At 47.6% G+C, this 16,022-nt stretch overlaps 1 protein-coding gene across 2 annotated transcripts in view; it reads left to right on the plus strand.

Annotated features, from left to right (window-relative positions):
• The window catches only part of GCN1 (GCN1 activator of EIF2AK4), a 693,936-nt gene that overhangs the window by 339,327 nt on the left and 338,587 nt on the right, over window positions 1-16,022 (plus strand). For both annotated transcript variants that reach the window (XM_085633485.1, XM_085633484.1), the window contains exons 21-25: window positions 2,632-2,810; window positions 3,129-3,222; window positions 3,553-3,666; window positions 3,929-4,127; window positions 5,781-5,936. In XM_085633485.1, the coding sequence (XP_085489611.1) occupies window positions 2,632-2,810; window positions 3,129-3,222; window positions 3,553-3,666; window positions 3,929-4,127; window positions 5,781-5,936 (742 nt within the window). The remainder of the gene's footprint in view (window positions 1-2,631; window positions 2,811-3,128; window positions 3,223-3,552; window positions 3,667-3,928; window positions 4,128-5,780; window positions 5,937-16,022) is intronic.

Genomic DNA, 16,022 nt, shown 5'->3' on the forward strand with positions numbered 1-16,022 from the left:
TAGGGTGGCCGGGTGCAGAGAGAGTTAGGCCCAATGTTAACCTATGAGGGATAGGGGGGCCTTGTTTGGTGGCTGCTGACATGCAAGCAACGCGGCTGTGGGAGCTGGGCTCCTGGTCACTTACTCAGGGCAAGTGGGGAAGTAGGAAGGAGTAGAGTTTTCACTGCCAGGGCCACTCGGGCGGCTGGGTGCAGAGCCTTCGGGCGCTCATTGGATGTCAATGGGAAATCTCCGGTTAGGAAAAAGACTGCAAGCTCGGGGACGAGGACTCTTCAGGTGCCACCGCCACTTCGAGAGGTAAGTTGGGTAGTTGGAGGATAGGTAGGTTCCCCGGGATTGGGCACAGGGGGCCATGGGGCGCCGCGTGCAGGGGTGCCTTTAGGTGTTGGGAAATCTTACCCTCTGTTGATCGCGATTGGGGGGGGGGGCACCTGGTTCTGAGGCTGCAGGCTTCTTCAGGAATGTCGAGGGAGGTCCTTGGGTGCCGGACTCGGGGTCACAGTCGCCGTGGGGTCGTCCTGAGGGTCTTTGTTCACTCCGGCACTGGCCAGGCTTGGCTGGTGCAGAGTGTGCTGGGTTCGCGGTTCCGGGCTGCTGCCAGGGGTTAGAGATAGGTTTCGAGTAGAGCCTCTACTCATGGGAGTCCCAGGGGCTTAGAGCCAAAAGTTTGCCAGGTCCTCCGGGGTTGGTGAGGTTGCTAGCCACAAGAGATGCTGGGCTGGAGCAGGAGCAGGTTCGAGGGTCGACAGGCCGGTAGGGCTGGGGCCAAAGCAGTTGGTGTCTTCCTCTTTTCAGCAGCTGCAGGGCAGGTCTTTTTTCTTCTTGCTCTTCGTAGTTTGGGATCTGGAATTTGGGGAAGGAAGGTTCAGGGTGCCCCTAAATACTAGAATTAGGGGCGTTACAGGTAGGTGAAGGGCAGGGACCAATGGGTCCCCGTCCTGGGGTGGGTACACCCCCTATCCTGCCTCTCTCCTGTGGGAGGGGGGCAGTAGCCTAGTCCTGATAGGGTAGGGCTCCCCATCTTCAAGATGGCGAGAGCCCGGAGATGTGCTTCACCTCGCCTCCCCCACCTGAGGGGTGGGGTTGGCAGGCTGGCACATCCCCTGTCCTTATTTGGGGTTTCCGGCCAAAGCTTCCCGCCAGAGTGGGTGTTTGCAGGGGCCTGGGGAAGCTCACAGAGGCGGCATCCCTTTGAAGCTTCCCCCTGCCCATCCTGGGGGATGAGATTTAGCGCCTCGCCCAGGATGTGCATTGTTGCAGGACCAGGAGAGCAGGGGCTCTCCTACCCAGGGGCCCAGCAACATGTCTGCTGGGTGGCAGCCTAGGCAGCCTCAGAGCAGACGTGGATTTGTAGGTTAGTTTCGAGGGGGCACCTCTAAGATGCCCTCTGGGGTGCTGGGTACATTAAATCCCACACTGGCATCAGTGTGGGTTTAATGTGCTGAGAAGTTTGATACCAAACTTCCCAGTCTTTAGTGTTGCCATTATGGTGCTGTGGAGCTCGTGTTTGACGAGCTCCCAGCACCATGTACTCTTTAAATTGCAGCACTGCACTTACAGGGCTCAGGAATGGACCTGGGCACTGTAGGGGCACAGGGCTCTTGCTCCTGTGCCCACACCATTGGCATAAGGCACCCAGCTAGAGAGGTGACTGATGTATGCCATTGCAGTGTATGTGATGGGCATGGCACACAGGGATGTGTGCCATGTCGACTTTGTTTTTGTCTTGCACCCAAACACTCAGCCTGCAAGGGCAGTGTATGTGTGTAAGGGTACAGGGCCTCTAAGAGTGGCACAAGGAGTGCTGCAGTTCTTAGAGGCCTTCCTGGGTCACAAAGCCCTGGGTACTTAGGGTGCCATTTACCAGGGGCTGACATGTGGCCAAGGTTTGCCAATTTGGGTTTGGTTTGTTTTAGGGAAGGAACATAGGCCCTGGGCACCTGATTGGCAGGAGTCCAGGGCACACTCGGTCAAAGTACATTCAGCAATTCAGCAAAAAGTGGGGGCATACCATGCAAGAAAGATGGCACTTTCTCACACATGTGCATTCTGGATTAAGGGAGGAGTAATGTAGTATCTACCTGATGACTCAAAGCTTCTTCGAAGAAAAACAACTTGCAATGTCAGAACCTAACACTAGAGAGCAGGAGTATGCAAACCACGTGAATCTACAGCACTACACAATACAAACAGATGCTTACTGGGTAAGTAACATTTTCCTTCCTCCTAGTGGACATTTTTAAGATCTCATTGCTAGCACTACTCTTTTAGTGTTGTTTCAGTGACAGTTGTAGGCTCCTTGGTGAGCCATGTCTCTTGTGGTTTAATATAGTTTTCTCTTGCTAATATGTGTTATTCGGGGTAGTTTTATTAATTGTTAATATCCCTGCAGGTGCTCAGAGCACCATTGGCTACAATTCTGTATACAAAGAGCAAAAGAAAGCCATGACTTGCAGAACAATAGCCCATCTGTGTCTAATTACTTGCTGTGTATAGTTGTGGTCTATGTTTTATGTGGGCTTGACTCTGATATGGGTGCCATGTTCATGACCAGGATTTTAAGGTGCCTTGATTGTGATATATATATTCAGAAATTCTGTGTGTAGTGACGCAACTTGCTCTTGTCTTCAGGCTGCCTTGAATTCCGCAGGAGCGCTTTCTGCACTGTCCCCCAGTAGAGTGCTCCCACAGTTGATCAACACCATAACAACGTCGATGGGGAACACTGCTCTGCACCATGTAACGCGGGAAGAGTATGCCATAATGCAGACGCCTGAAGGGGAGTTGTATGACAAATCCATTCTTCAAAGGTGAGGGCTTTCAGTGAAGCTTTACACACTTAAGTCTTCACTTATGCCTCTCTATGCTTGCCTTTCTAAGAACACTACGTTCTGTTATTTTTTTTCTCCTTTACTCTTATTTTTTGTAATCCCTGCCATTTATCTCCTTGTGAACGCACGGTTTGGTCACTTCAGTACCCTGGTTTGCATGCCTGTTGAATAATAAACATCTGTTACTCAGCGGCAAGATACCCTTGGGTGAACGTGCACTTTACAAATACACGTCATGTTGAATCCCACAGCTCTGCTCTCCCACAGTTAATGTTCTTGGTTCTTTGCTCTCACTAGTGCTCAACAGGACAATATGAAGAAAGCTAACATGAAGAGGGAAAATAAGGCATACTCGTTCAAGGAGCAGATCATTGAACTTGAATTGAAAGAGGTGAGGATGCTATGAGCACCATTCGTAGGTGAGCACAGGATCTTCATTCAGTTTCTCAAGCCATTTATGCAAATTAGATGAGATTTACAGCTCTCACAGGTATTTGCAGGCACTTTTTAGTAATGCTTATCAATCTCTTTTCTCTAAAATGTCTTTCCTTTTCCTCTAAATTATTGATGAAAGAAGGGGCTGCATCCGTGTCTGAGAACAGGGGTCCAGCATTATTTTGAATTACTGTGCTGCCCCACAGCCTCACATTAGGGCAAAACAGATAGTTTTTTTTTTTTCTCCAAGTTCATTTTGTGTTAAATTCTTTCTTTTGCCCCACAGGAAATTATGAAGAAGAAGGGGATTAAAGAGGAGGTGCAGCTGACAAGCAAACAGAAGGAGCTGCTTCAAGCACAGTTGGAAAGGGAGGCCCAAATCAGGAAACGGTTGGTTGAGGTGAGTTTCTGCCATCCTTTGTCTGTAGTGGTGTTGCTCCCTTTCCATCTCTTTGTAAGGTTGTGGGGTTGGTGTAGTACATTTGCACCCTTTAGGATTCATCTTTGCACACTGTGAATGTGATTATCATCCACATAAAGGGGTTTGGGTGTTGTGAGTAATGTATTTTTGGGACCCCGATTGTCCTGCTTTATCTGATAACACATTAATTAATGTCTCATTGGAATTTGAGTTCCATTATTAACTTATTTTTCTCCTTAAGCTGGACACGGAACTGGTGGCGACTCTTGGTCTTCTGGATGCTATCATAAAGAAAAAACCATCAGAACTCTCCCAGTATGTTCCTGTTCTGGTCAGCTCCTTCTTGCCACTTTTCAAGTCGCCGCTGGCTGCTCCCAGGGTGAAGACTCCCTTCTTGTCTTTGGCAGACACTGTTATGCCTGCACGGCTGCATACTCTAGGTTAGTCTGTGCAACTTGTGTTCCTTTCAGGTTGTACTTCAGTGATACAGAGAGAATATCTGGAGCAGACACCCTCAATCAGATTCTTCGAGCTTGATAAAGAGCTTTTTTCATCAGACTAGTTTTAAAAAGATGAATCAGTTGGATTTCAGAACACCGTTAACTGGTCCTGAAGTCTTTAATTACTGTGGTTGAGACAATGTTTTGTAATTTATAACAAAGGGGTGTGCAGTTCATAGGAAAGGAGGGAGGTGAAAGGGAGGTCTTTCTTAGTGGTGACCTCACACACCCCTGAGCATGTCATGCTTCATCATAGGGCCTCCTCCTCGTCGGGCTGGCACTACCAAGCCCGACGGGCACCCACGACAGGGGCTCTTTGGTGGAGATCTTTTGATGAAGCTGTAGAATGTGTGTGGGTGGGTTCTATCTGGGTCTTCTACTGCTTCTGGCTATCAATACAAAATTAACTGAACAAGGCCCGCGGTAGTACACACAAATTACACGGTTCATTTAACTACACTTAAGGTCATGATGAAGTGCCACCAGACCCATTAGGGGCTTAACGGGCACATAACATGTCGACCTACTACACCACTTCTGCCCTATAGGAACATTGGATCCATTTCGGGGCCTACACATTTTTTAATTAGGCGTGTGCTACCATAAGAATAAATACAATAGTTGGATTGTCCTAGACTTATTTTATCCCACCTACTCACTGCAGTACCCAGTCCACACACCAGCACTCACCCTACGGCTTCATTGAAAGATCTCTGCCAATGAACCCCGTTCGCGGGTGCCTGTCGGGCATTGCAGCGCCGGCCCGACCAGGAGCAGGCCCCATGATGAAGCATGACATCCTCCGGGCTGTGTGATGGCACCAATAAGAAAGACCTCCCTTTCCCCGCCCTCCTTTCCTAGGACCTGCACACCACTTTGTTATACATTATCCCCTTGAAGCTTGTGCGCAGGACCTGCCTAAACATAGCTCCTGGTTCCTCTTGTTTACGGCAATGTTTTGTAATTCACATATTTCCCTTCATGCAGCCCACGGACCTTTTCTTAGCCTTTAACCTCAGGCATTGGTCAGGCTCCTAAGGGTTTTTGAAGAGAATGTTTCTGGCAGTGATTAAGCCCATTTGGCTAATTTTCAGATTCCCATACCCATTACATGGAGAGGACAGCATGAGTGATGTACTCTCTGCATCCTTTGACCTGTACATAGTATTTTATATTGCACATGTGCTTAACGCTAGAGAATTTGGCTTTATTCTGCCTTCAGATCTTTACATTGCTAGCTCTTAAATTGGTTTTACTCCCTGCTGCACTTGCCCGTATAATGCATATAATGTGTTAGGACTTCTGCTTATTGTCTCTGTACACTTGATTTTCTCATAGGCAAGAAGGGTGAATCTTTCCTTTGAAACTTGTTTTGTCTCCTGCATTTTATTACTCATGAATTAGGCAGCGAATTTTTTGTTAACCATGTTCTGTGCTTATTTTTATGTGTGGGTGATGAATGGGATATTGTTGCATCTTACATAGTCATAGCTTGTGTGCTCTTTGTGCATGGTTTGACAATTGGGGAAACTGCTTTGCGCATCTGTTTGTTTTCCATTCACACAGTCAACGACTAATTTGTTTGCTCTGCAGGCACCTTGATTGGTAACCTGACGCTGCGCCTGCTCAAACCTGAATGTGAATTAGATGAAGCTTGGTGCCAGGAAGAGCTGTCTGTTGGTGTGAGTCGAGCAGTTAATCTCCTACATTTGAGCACTACCCCAAGCCGGACAGGAAAAGGAGACCATGGTACGTTACACAACATCAGTTATCTGCCTGTGTCTTGGTGGTGTTTTTTAAGCTTGAATCTACAGTTCGACAGTATGATATATCTAGATTTAATACACTGCACTTCCATCCATAATATTCCCCAACATTTGGTTGTTGATCTTGTAGGAAACTGGGTTTTTGTTGCAGAAGTCCTCCCACTTTTTGCCTGGTATTAGATGCATCTTTGACTGAAATGCACTGGGTTCATACCAACCAGGTCCCCAGTGCAAGTGTTCCTTCCCCTAAATAAGACAACTGGTCACTGTAAGTGCAGTGCTGTCATTAAGAGTATATGGTGCTGGGAGGTCGTCAACACTAACTCCACAGCACCATGATGGCAACACTGAAGACTGAGAAGTTTGGTATCAAACTTCTCAGCACATTAAACCCACACTGGCATCAGTGTGGGTTTAATGTAAGATGCATGACAGAGGGCAACTTAGAGTTGCCCCCTGAACCTTACCCACAATCCATGTCCTGCCTGAGAGGCTGCCTAGGCTGCCACCCAGCAGACATGTTGCTGGACCCCTGGGTAGAGAGCCATCTGCTCTCCTGGGCCTGCAACAATCCACGTCCTGGGTGAGGTGCTAGGTCTCCCCCCCCAGGTTGGGCAAGAGGAAGCTTCAAAGGCATGCCACCTTTGTGAGCCTCCCCAGACCACTTGCTGTACTCAGCAACTGGTCCCCACCGATTCTAGCCCCCACTCTGGCGGGAAGACTGGTGGGAAACCCCAAGGGAGGAAAGAGGGTGTGCCAGCCTCTGCCAACCCCACCCCTCGGGGGGGAGGTGAGGTGAAGCACATCTCTGGGCTCTCGCCATCTTGAAGATGGGGAGCCCTGCCCAATCAGGACTAGGCTCCTGCCCCCTCCCACAGGAGCGTGGCAGGATAGGGGTTGTTAAAACCCCAGGGAAAGGACCCATTGGTCCCTGCCCTTTACCTACCTGTAACGCCCCTAAATTTAGTATTTAGGGGCACCCTGACCTTCCTTCCTCAGATCCAGCCTACCTACAAGAAGAAAAGGACGAAGAGCCGTGCAGAGCTAACATGAGGACGACACCCACTGACTTGGCCCCCTTCCCTACAGGCCTGTCTCCCCTCGAACCTGTTCCTGCGAAATCCCGGCGTGTCCAGCAGCCAGCAACCTCACAAACCCCGGAGGACCTGCCTGCCTTCACTTCCCAGACTATTTCTTCCGTGAACACCAGACGTGTTTAAACTGCAGCTTTCGGTGCCAGCCAGAGACCGCGAATCCAGCCCACTCTTCACCCGCCGAACCCTGCCCGAGCGGAAAAATTCCACGAGGAGGTCCCCCCCGGCGATCCTGACCCAGGATCCGGCGACCCCTGACCTGCCTCCAGACGACCCCTGCAGCCTCAATCCAGAGGACCCCCCCTACCGCGACCAGAGCGGGTAAGAAAATCCGACGTCAAAAGGCACCCCAGCACCCGACGCCCCACGGCCTTGTGTGCCCAAACCAATGGTGCCTAACCAACCAACGAAATCCCAACTTACCTCTCGAAGTGGTAGTCGCACCCAGAAGATCCTCGTCCCCGAGCCTGCAGTGTTTCTTTGTCCCGGAGGTTCTCCATTGAAAACAACGAGTAACTCGACATCAAAACAGCACCCTGCACCCGGCCAACCTAGTGCTGCTGAGGTTGCACCTTTGGTGCTACTTTGGTCCCCAACTTGCCCTGAGCTTAACCCTAGGACCTTTGCTCCCACAACCCATTGGCCTGCTTGCCAGCAGCCACCAACCGGAGGCCCCCAGTCCCCCATTGGATAACATTGGGCCTCAACACTCTGCACCCGGCCACCCTAGTGCCGCTGAGGGTGCAACAACAGTGCATCACCGACCCTGGGAGACCCCTGAGTCTAACCCCAGAACCTTAACTCCCACAGTCGATTACTTACCTGTGAACCGTTAACCTGTTTTCCTTCCATAAGATAACATTGACACTTAGTGTGGAGTTTTGAAACCTAAAAATATTCTTTAGAAATCGCACAAATAACCAAAACGTGTTTACTCACCTGTTTGCAGGAAATATCCCAGTGCTGAATTTAGGTATCCAGCACTGAGTTAGAAAAGTAACGTAAAAAGTAACTTACCTGCAATTTACTGAAAAAGCCTATTCATGCCAAAGTACTGTATTTGCTTAGTGTTGCATACTACTGCTCCCCTGTAAATCAAGCAAAGTACAATTTCTATTGCAATTTCAAACTGTCCTATATCCAGTAACTTATTACTGAAAAGTATTTAATGCTTACCTGTAAGAAGCTTGCTTGGTTCTAATAAATAAACAGTGTATTTTTATACAACAACAATTGGCCTAGAGTTCAGTTCTTGTGTGTGAAATCTTTTTGCTGACTGAGTGTGTACATCAAATGCTTAACACTGTCCTCTGATACTGCCTTACTGCTCGACCAAGCTACCACTTAGAGAGTTTTAACCTCTGCCTACCTTTGGGGACTCTTGGACTCGAAACGCACTGTACCACACTTGGGTGCAGTATATATAGAGACAGTTCCTTACACGTTGTTCTTCTCATGTAAAATATATGCGCTGCTTTAACTGTTACACAGTAGCAAAGATATAGGATCAGCGGTACAGTGAATAAAAAGGAATAGTACATTTCTTCCATTTCGCAAAAGTCATGAACAGATACATGAATATAAAATGCATTTATAAAAGGTAGTGCGTACTCCTACGATGCCTGTCTAGATGTACCGAAGTGTACCTAGCATGTGAGTAGGTGGGAAAGAGCTAATACGCCTAAGAGTCTAGAAGTCTAAGAGCCAAGAATCCTGCTAGGATTTAGTCGAACCCCATTACCTGAATAGTGAGAGTGTTGGACTTTGTCCTGGACTTGAGTTGGACACCCCGCAAGGGATAGTCAGACCACTGTCAGCTGGAGCGACTGCATGTCGGAGCCTCAGCCTCTCTGGTCAGAGTGTTGGCGTGAAGTCTCAGTTCCCTCCTGCCTACTGATAGTAAGAGGTGCTATATGTACCATGTGCGTGTGTTAGCCATTGTTCAGTATGAGGATGACGTTGGGGATTAAACCTTGTGCGTAGATAGGAGAGGTGAAGTATACCCCCTGGAGAGTGTTCTCATAAATTATTCATATGTGCTAAGGATGACGTCTTTGCATTATCAATTGGGAATAACCCACCCTCGGCACGGAACTAGGTGAAAGGTTTAGTCCTTAAAAGGCGTCAGTCCTTATAAAGCTCTATGCAGGGGCGCCCGCAGACCCTGCAGTGCGGGGAGACCCGAGCTCCAGGGGGCCCCTTCAGCCTAATACCCTCACAGCAGAGTTCCTGAGTGTGGTCGGAGGGGGCCCCCTTCATGTACTGTGCAGGTGGACCCCCTCAAGTTTTGTTATGCCACTGGCTCTATGGCCCTATAAGGCATTCTGTCCTTATTTGGAGTGATGTCCTTATAAGGCTCGTTCATATGAAATTAAGAGGAGATAATGTAGGGAAAGTGTACGATGTTCCCTAGACCTATATTAGGGTACCAATGTGAAATATAACAGCAGGACACCCAAAAGCGAGGCAACATTTCAGCTTCATGACCAAAGTGATGCAGTTTTTGGCTTTGCTTCTCTGGGGCTGCAGCAATCGCATGGCTTCTGACCAACTTCAGTTCTTTGTGGTCCTTGTGTTTTTCGTCCCAAGTCAGCTCCTTCTAGTGGGTGCAGTGCAGGTCTGACTGCAGACAGGTAAGCAACCTTTACAGTGGGCCAGCGTAGCAAAGTATCAAAAGGTGTACCACACTTAGTCCCTGTCCTAAGTGACACTGGCAAGAAGGCAAACGTTTTACTCCATGAAGTGCAGGGTTTCCTAGGTGTCTATAGCCAACCAATATTGGTTTAAGGGTGCCATACTGTATGCTCTTTGGGTAATAAACTATAGCCAACCAGAGGGAATCCTTTATTTGAAGGTCTCCAATCTTAGAAGAGTGTCTCCTCTTTTGTCCAATTTTCCTGATCGCTGAAGTCAAACACAGTTAAAATCAGTTTAGTTTGATCAATGTTGTTTTTGAGGTTCGACAGCTCTGGGTCTGTTTATCTATGAAAATACAGGAAGAGCCAGTGGTGTGTTTTCATTCGAGGAAGTGGACATCTTTTCTAACAAAGGGATTCAATGGCATTCTCTTTTAATCTTCAAGGGATTTCAGGGAGGAAGACCTGGAAAGGCATGTGTGCAGACAAGGGCCAGATGCACCCCCACAATTTATTTGGTCTCTTCAAATCTCTTCACTTTGCTCTTCAACCCACACCCCTTCCTCCAGACATGTTAATCACATGAAGATTACTAGGAATCTCAGTTATGGAAAGAGGACATATCCTTAACTGTTGAAGACCACTAGGCATCCTCTCTTCAGGAGTACATGTAAAAAGGGATGCGCCTTTCTACTTTTGATCATCTGGGACTGCATTGCCTAGATTAATGGGGCTATAGCCACCCTCATTCAAAATTGTGAAACACAGTGTTCCGCCAGGAGTCAGAGCACTCAGTTAGGACAGCTCCCAATAGCTATACACCATAACAAGATGGCATCAGGGTTCCTCTGGTATAATGTTTATTTCTTTAAGCGTTCGTTCTGTCACTGGTATCCCCTTTGCCTTTTCCCGTTTTTTTTAGATCTGGGGTTTGAAAGTGCAGCTCTCTACAGGTCTTTAATTTTCTAAATACGTAATGCGGGCTTTAGGTATGCCCTTTTGAATTATTGTTTTTAGGTCTCGGCTAGTGATGGCTGCGCTTGCGCAGTCTCGCTCGCGAGAGATAATGACTTGGGAGAAGAGGGGCTTGAACCCGCCCCTCTTCTACCCTGTTCTCCATTGGCTGGCCTAGTAAATGCTGGCCAGCCATTGGAGAAGAGGTCCCGTCACTCCAATCATGCCCCGTCCTTTTCGGATCGGGGGGCGTGTTTTTTGCGAAAAGTCTCAGGGAGGAGACAACAGCAAAACACGCCCCGAATCCGAAAAGGACGCTCCCTTTCTCCGAGGCATTTCTGCTGTGCCTCGGAGAAAGGCAGTGGTGTGCTTCGGTGTGCTTCTTTGTTTACTTTTCTGTGAGGTCGGCCTGTTAATAAATCAATCGGAATGACGCGCTCCTCTTGCTATCATCCCACCGGGTTCATTAAAGCAAGAGAAATAATATGTTTTTTAGGAAAGCTCCGGTTGAAATTGTAATTCCGTCCGCCAAGGGGTTCCTGTGTGCCGGCTTGCATGCTCCTGGCCCCGAAGGACGCGTCCGCCTCACTACGTAATGCACTGTTTCTTTTAAGATGTAAAGTTATGTAAGTGCGCGAAGTTGTCGAGCAGATGCTTTGTGTGCCGGGGCTTAGCTACATTTATTTTTTAAATCTGCGCCGGCTTGCATGCTCCTGGCCCGAGGGACGCGTCCGCCTCACTCGGATGATTTCTGCATTGTCCGCCTTACGTCAGTGGACGAGAGTTGCCCGCTGTAAGGAATCCCGCGACAGTTCATAATTGGGCACTACGTAATGCACTGTTTCTTTTAAGATGTAAAGTTGTCGGCGAACGGCATATTCCAGTGTCAGTACTTGTCTGTTCTAAGTGCGCGAAGTTGTGGAGCAGATGCTTTGTGTGCCGGGGCTTAGCTACATTTATTTTTTAAATCTGCGCCGGCTTGCATGCTCCTGGCCCGAGGGACGCGTCCGCCTCACTCGGATGATTTCTGCATTGTCCGCCTTACGTCAGTGGCCGAGAGTTACCCGCTGTAAGGAATCCCGCGAGAGTTCATAATTGGGCACTACGTAATGCACTGTTTCTTTTAAGATGTAAAGTTGTCGGCGAACGGAATATTCCAGTGTCAGTACTTGTCTGTTCTGCCTCGCCGCCTCTCTTTTTCTTCCTCTGTCTCCTTGTTTCCTCCATGTGCATAGAACTGAAAATGCCTTCCTCCGATTGTTTTCTCCTATGTCCTCTCTCTTTGCTACCCTTCTAATCGCTTTGTGTCTATCTCATGTCTCACCTCTTCCACCCTTATCACATTGTCACTCAGCTGCCGCCTCTCTCTCTCTCTCTCTCTCTCTCTCTCTCTCTCTCTCTCTCTCTCTCTCTCTCTCTCTCTCTCTCTCTCTCTCTCTCTCTCTCTCTCTCTCTCTCTCTCTCTCTCTCTCTTTTCTCTCTCTCTCTCTTTTCTCTCTCTCTCTCTCTCTCTCTTTTCTCTCTCTCTCTCTCTCTCTTTTCTCTCTCTCTTTTCTCGCTCTCTCTCTCGCGCGCTCTCCTCCATCCACTCCTCGACACAACATTGCTTTATTGCCATAGCATAAAGTGTTTAAGGCAGTGCCAGTGCAGTGCGTATGGATCACTTAATCCTTGAGAGACAATGTCAGAGGCTAAGAGATTTACTGCTCCGATACCCCCCTCTCCTCTCCCCCCTTGTCTCCCAGGCCGATCTTTCTCCACGTCCTCTCCTACCTTTGTGCCTCGGTCTTTCCTCGTCTCTATACCTTTGTCTTTCCTCCTTCCTATACCTTTGTGTCCATGTCTTTCCTCATTTCTATATCGTTGTGTCTGTCCTTCCTCGCCTTTGCAACTTTGTGTCTGTTTGTCCTCCTTTCTATACCTTTGTTTCTGTCTTTCCTCCTTTCTATACCTTTGCGTCTATGTCTCTCCTGCTTCCTCGTCTCTCTCTGCTTCCGCGCATATCTCCTATATTGCTGGGATTCTTTGAGATGTTTCGTTTCCACCCCTCTCTTTCTTTTTAGTCCTCTCCTAATTCTCTTTCACTCTAGTGCTCTCTCTCATTTACTTTCACCTTTCTCGCTCTCGTCCTCTTCTCTCCCTTGCCCCGCCTTCTCTTGCCTCTCTTTTTTGACTCTCACTCTCCTTCCTATATTTCTGCGCTTCACTCTTCACCTCTCTCGGCTTTTCGCTCTCTTTACTCGTCTTCTCCTATTTCACTTTCTTTCCCTGCCTCTCTCCCCGTTCCCTTTGTGCTCGTTCGCTTCCCTCTCCATGTTCACAACGCTCTCTTTCCGTCTCTTGCTTTGTGTCTTCCTTTCACCTTCTTCAGATCGTCTTTTCTGTGTTACTCAGCTTAAAGCTGCCACTTACTGAAACCCATGAACTGTGCTCCTATCTCTCACACCTCGTCATCCAGCACACTGCTCCGCACTGCGCCCCAGAACACCATATAACCATGTCGGTGATCATACACACCACAAAGGATCCCAAAACAAAGACCACAGCCTTCCAGTCGCATACCCGACATGGTGTAGCTGGCTGCCCACCTAGGCAAGCGCTTCAGTGCCCCACAAGCGCTAGATAAATGGTGTAGTACTGTACAATATATGCCGTCTCTTCTGCTGCTCGTCTTCCTCTTCTCATTTTTAAATATTTATTTATAGAGTTCTTGTCATCAGGAAGGTTTCATGGCACTGACATGCCAGGCGAGGGCCATATTAAGATTTCACCAAAGCTTAATCGGAATAAATTACTGTAGCCCTCTACAAGACATATAGGGGGTCATTAGATTTCTTCTGACAGGTCTCCTGTCTTAGCACTAGACAGGAAAAGGTGCGTCTCCCTGTCCACTCTTTCTTCATTCTGGAGATACAGAATTTCAGGTCTGTCTTGGGATGTAGTGCACAATAAGGGAGAAACTTACATTTAAGATTAGCCATGCCAGATTGTATGGCCTATGGAGAGACATTTGGACTGTACACTTTTCTCTCTTTCTCTTCTACTCCATACCCATTTCTCTCTCCACTTTTCTCTCTGTCCTTTTATTCCCATCTCTCTTTTACTTCTCCCTCCTACCCCTGCCTCTCTCTATTGCCCCAATTCCACATGGTTTTAGTTTAGACCACTGTTTAGATAACACCAGTTTCTGTTAGTAAAGTGCAAAGGTCATCAATTCATGAATTTAAACAAAGCACCAGACGGTGCCCTCCGTGACATGTAGGTTGCAGTTTCCGGGGAAAGGCCAACTACCACTGAAATCGCCCTGATTGGTTAATAATACCCCTTTTACTAATTTTGAACCCAAATAGTCTGAAAACTGTTCACTTGGAACAGCCCTAAAAGCCCCTATATTGCCATAAAACGTACAGTGTCGAAACTGGAAAATGTGAAAGGAAGTTGTTTTCTCGAGTTGGGAGTCCACTGATTTGGGAGCAGCGGCCCTTGCAGCTCCCCTGCCTAGTGTGTGATGTGACCAGTGGTGGGTGGAGAGAGAGCATTCACGAAACCCCACATGCCAGCAAGAGAGCTCATAGTTGTGTTTAAGGGCAGCAGCCTTGTTTACCTACACAAATAATCTGCACACCTGTCACATGGTGTGATTATTACTCTATACCTGAGCAATCCCTAGTCTCTTCTGGCAGTGCCTGCTTCTTTGGAGATGTCCAGAACCACCAGCCTCTTCATGGACTGAATAAACATTGTCGAACTGTATCCCTCACCTAGCAGTCAATAGTCAAACTGACCCTTCCCAACGATGAATCCTTTGCAAACACCCCCTACCAGAAAGGTTCCTGACTAGGAACTGACACTCTCCAGTCCTAATAGCCTTTCAGAGGTACCTTTTGTAGGAAAAAATGTGCTTCCTAGAGGCTGTTCCACCTCACCCCTTCTTGGGTTGTTGTGGGCACCTCGTCACACCGACATCTTAATGTTCTCACTTGTGTACTCAGTTGATAATACACCTTCCATACCAATACATATAAAATACAGACGAAAGACCACAGTCTGTTGGTATTCATTGTAGGACATAGCTTTCTTTACTTTATATCCAAACACCAGATGTTAAAGTTTACGCATTCTTTCTTTACAGACTTCTTAATGGCAGAAGATTGTAAGACTTTGTAAGAATTATAATTACATCCCCTCAAGGCAGGCTCAGATACCTGACAACATTCTTTAAATAGCATATCATAAGGCAACATAGCATCAATTATTCACAAGTGAAAGCTATGAGAACTTCCTGGGCTGCATCCCTGCTAGGGGCACCTCTAACTGTCCCCAGCCACATCCTGATGAACTGTCCATCTGTGGGCAACTTTGGGGTAGGGCCAGAAGTATTGAACCACCATCATGCCAGCCCTACCTCCAGCCAGCGCCTAACCCACCAAAACCTCACAGCAAGAGCAGACAAGGAGCTTCCAGGCACCATCGCTGCTCAGGGCACCCATGACTCAAGCTACACCCCAATGAACTCTCCATCTGTCAGCAACTCCAGGATAGGACAAGAAGATCTGGTTCTTTTATTATTGCCTGCAGACTGGGAGGGTGTTTATTGTGGAAGGTGAAATGGTGATTTTGTGTGATGTGACTAATGGGTTCTCGTTCGGAATTATGTTAATCACGTATGGAGGGATGGATACACCCCCAGGATAAATCACAGAGCAAGTGGTAGGTGAAAATGTAAATAATTGAGAGAATGCATCTGCGAGGAGCACACTGATGTATGCATGAGTGATTTATTACGAGAGGCATGTCTGTGCCAAGACCGGAACACAGAAGAGGCGCTGCACACGAGGCAACAGGAAGGGTTGTGATTCCAATACAGCACCACCGTAGTAACAGGATGGGTTAGTCATGCGTAGGATCCCACAATCCGGTCAAGTGAGGACAGCCAGGATAACAACACAGGTCTTCTTAATCCTACAGGTGACATATCCACTAAACCCCATCTTAGATTTCACAACCATCTGAAAGGGGAAAACTGTACACACTCAAGAACACTGCCTGAACACAAAATGAAGGCTGCTTGTATTTTCCTCTGCGGAACATGTTTTATTTAGTTTTTAGGTCTCGGCTAGCGAACAAGCATTTACAATGCAACGGTCTCGGCATTGTGAAAGTTAGAGCTATTGGCATTGCTCATTACATTTTTTTGGTTTATGTTTTTGTTTTTAAAACATGTAGAGAAACGGCATTGTTATTTACAATGTCAATAGCTTAATCAGTGTGTGTGTCGGTGGCTCTGTGTGTGGGTGCAAATGCAATAGGCCTCGCATTTGAGAGTGATTAAGCTATTGACATTGTAAATAACAATGCCGTTTCTTTAAATGTTTTAAAAACAAA

Source organism: Triturus cristatus, chromosome 11 (assembly GCF_964204655.1).
Source record: "Triturus cristatus chromosome 11, aTriCri1.1, whole genome shotgun sequence".
NCBI lineage: Eukaryota > Metazoa > Chordata > Amphibia > Caudata > Salamandridae > Triturus > Triturus cristatus.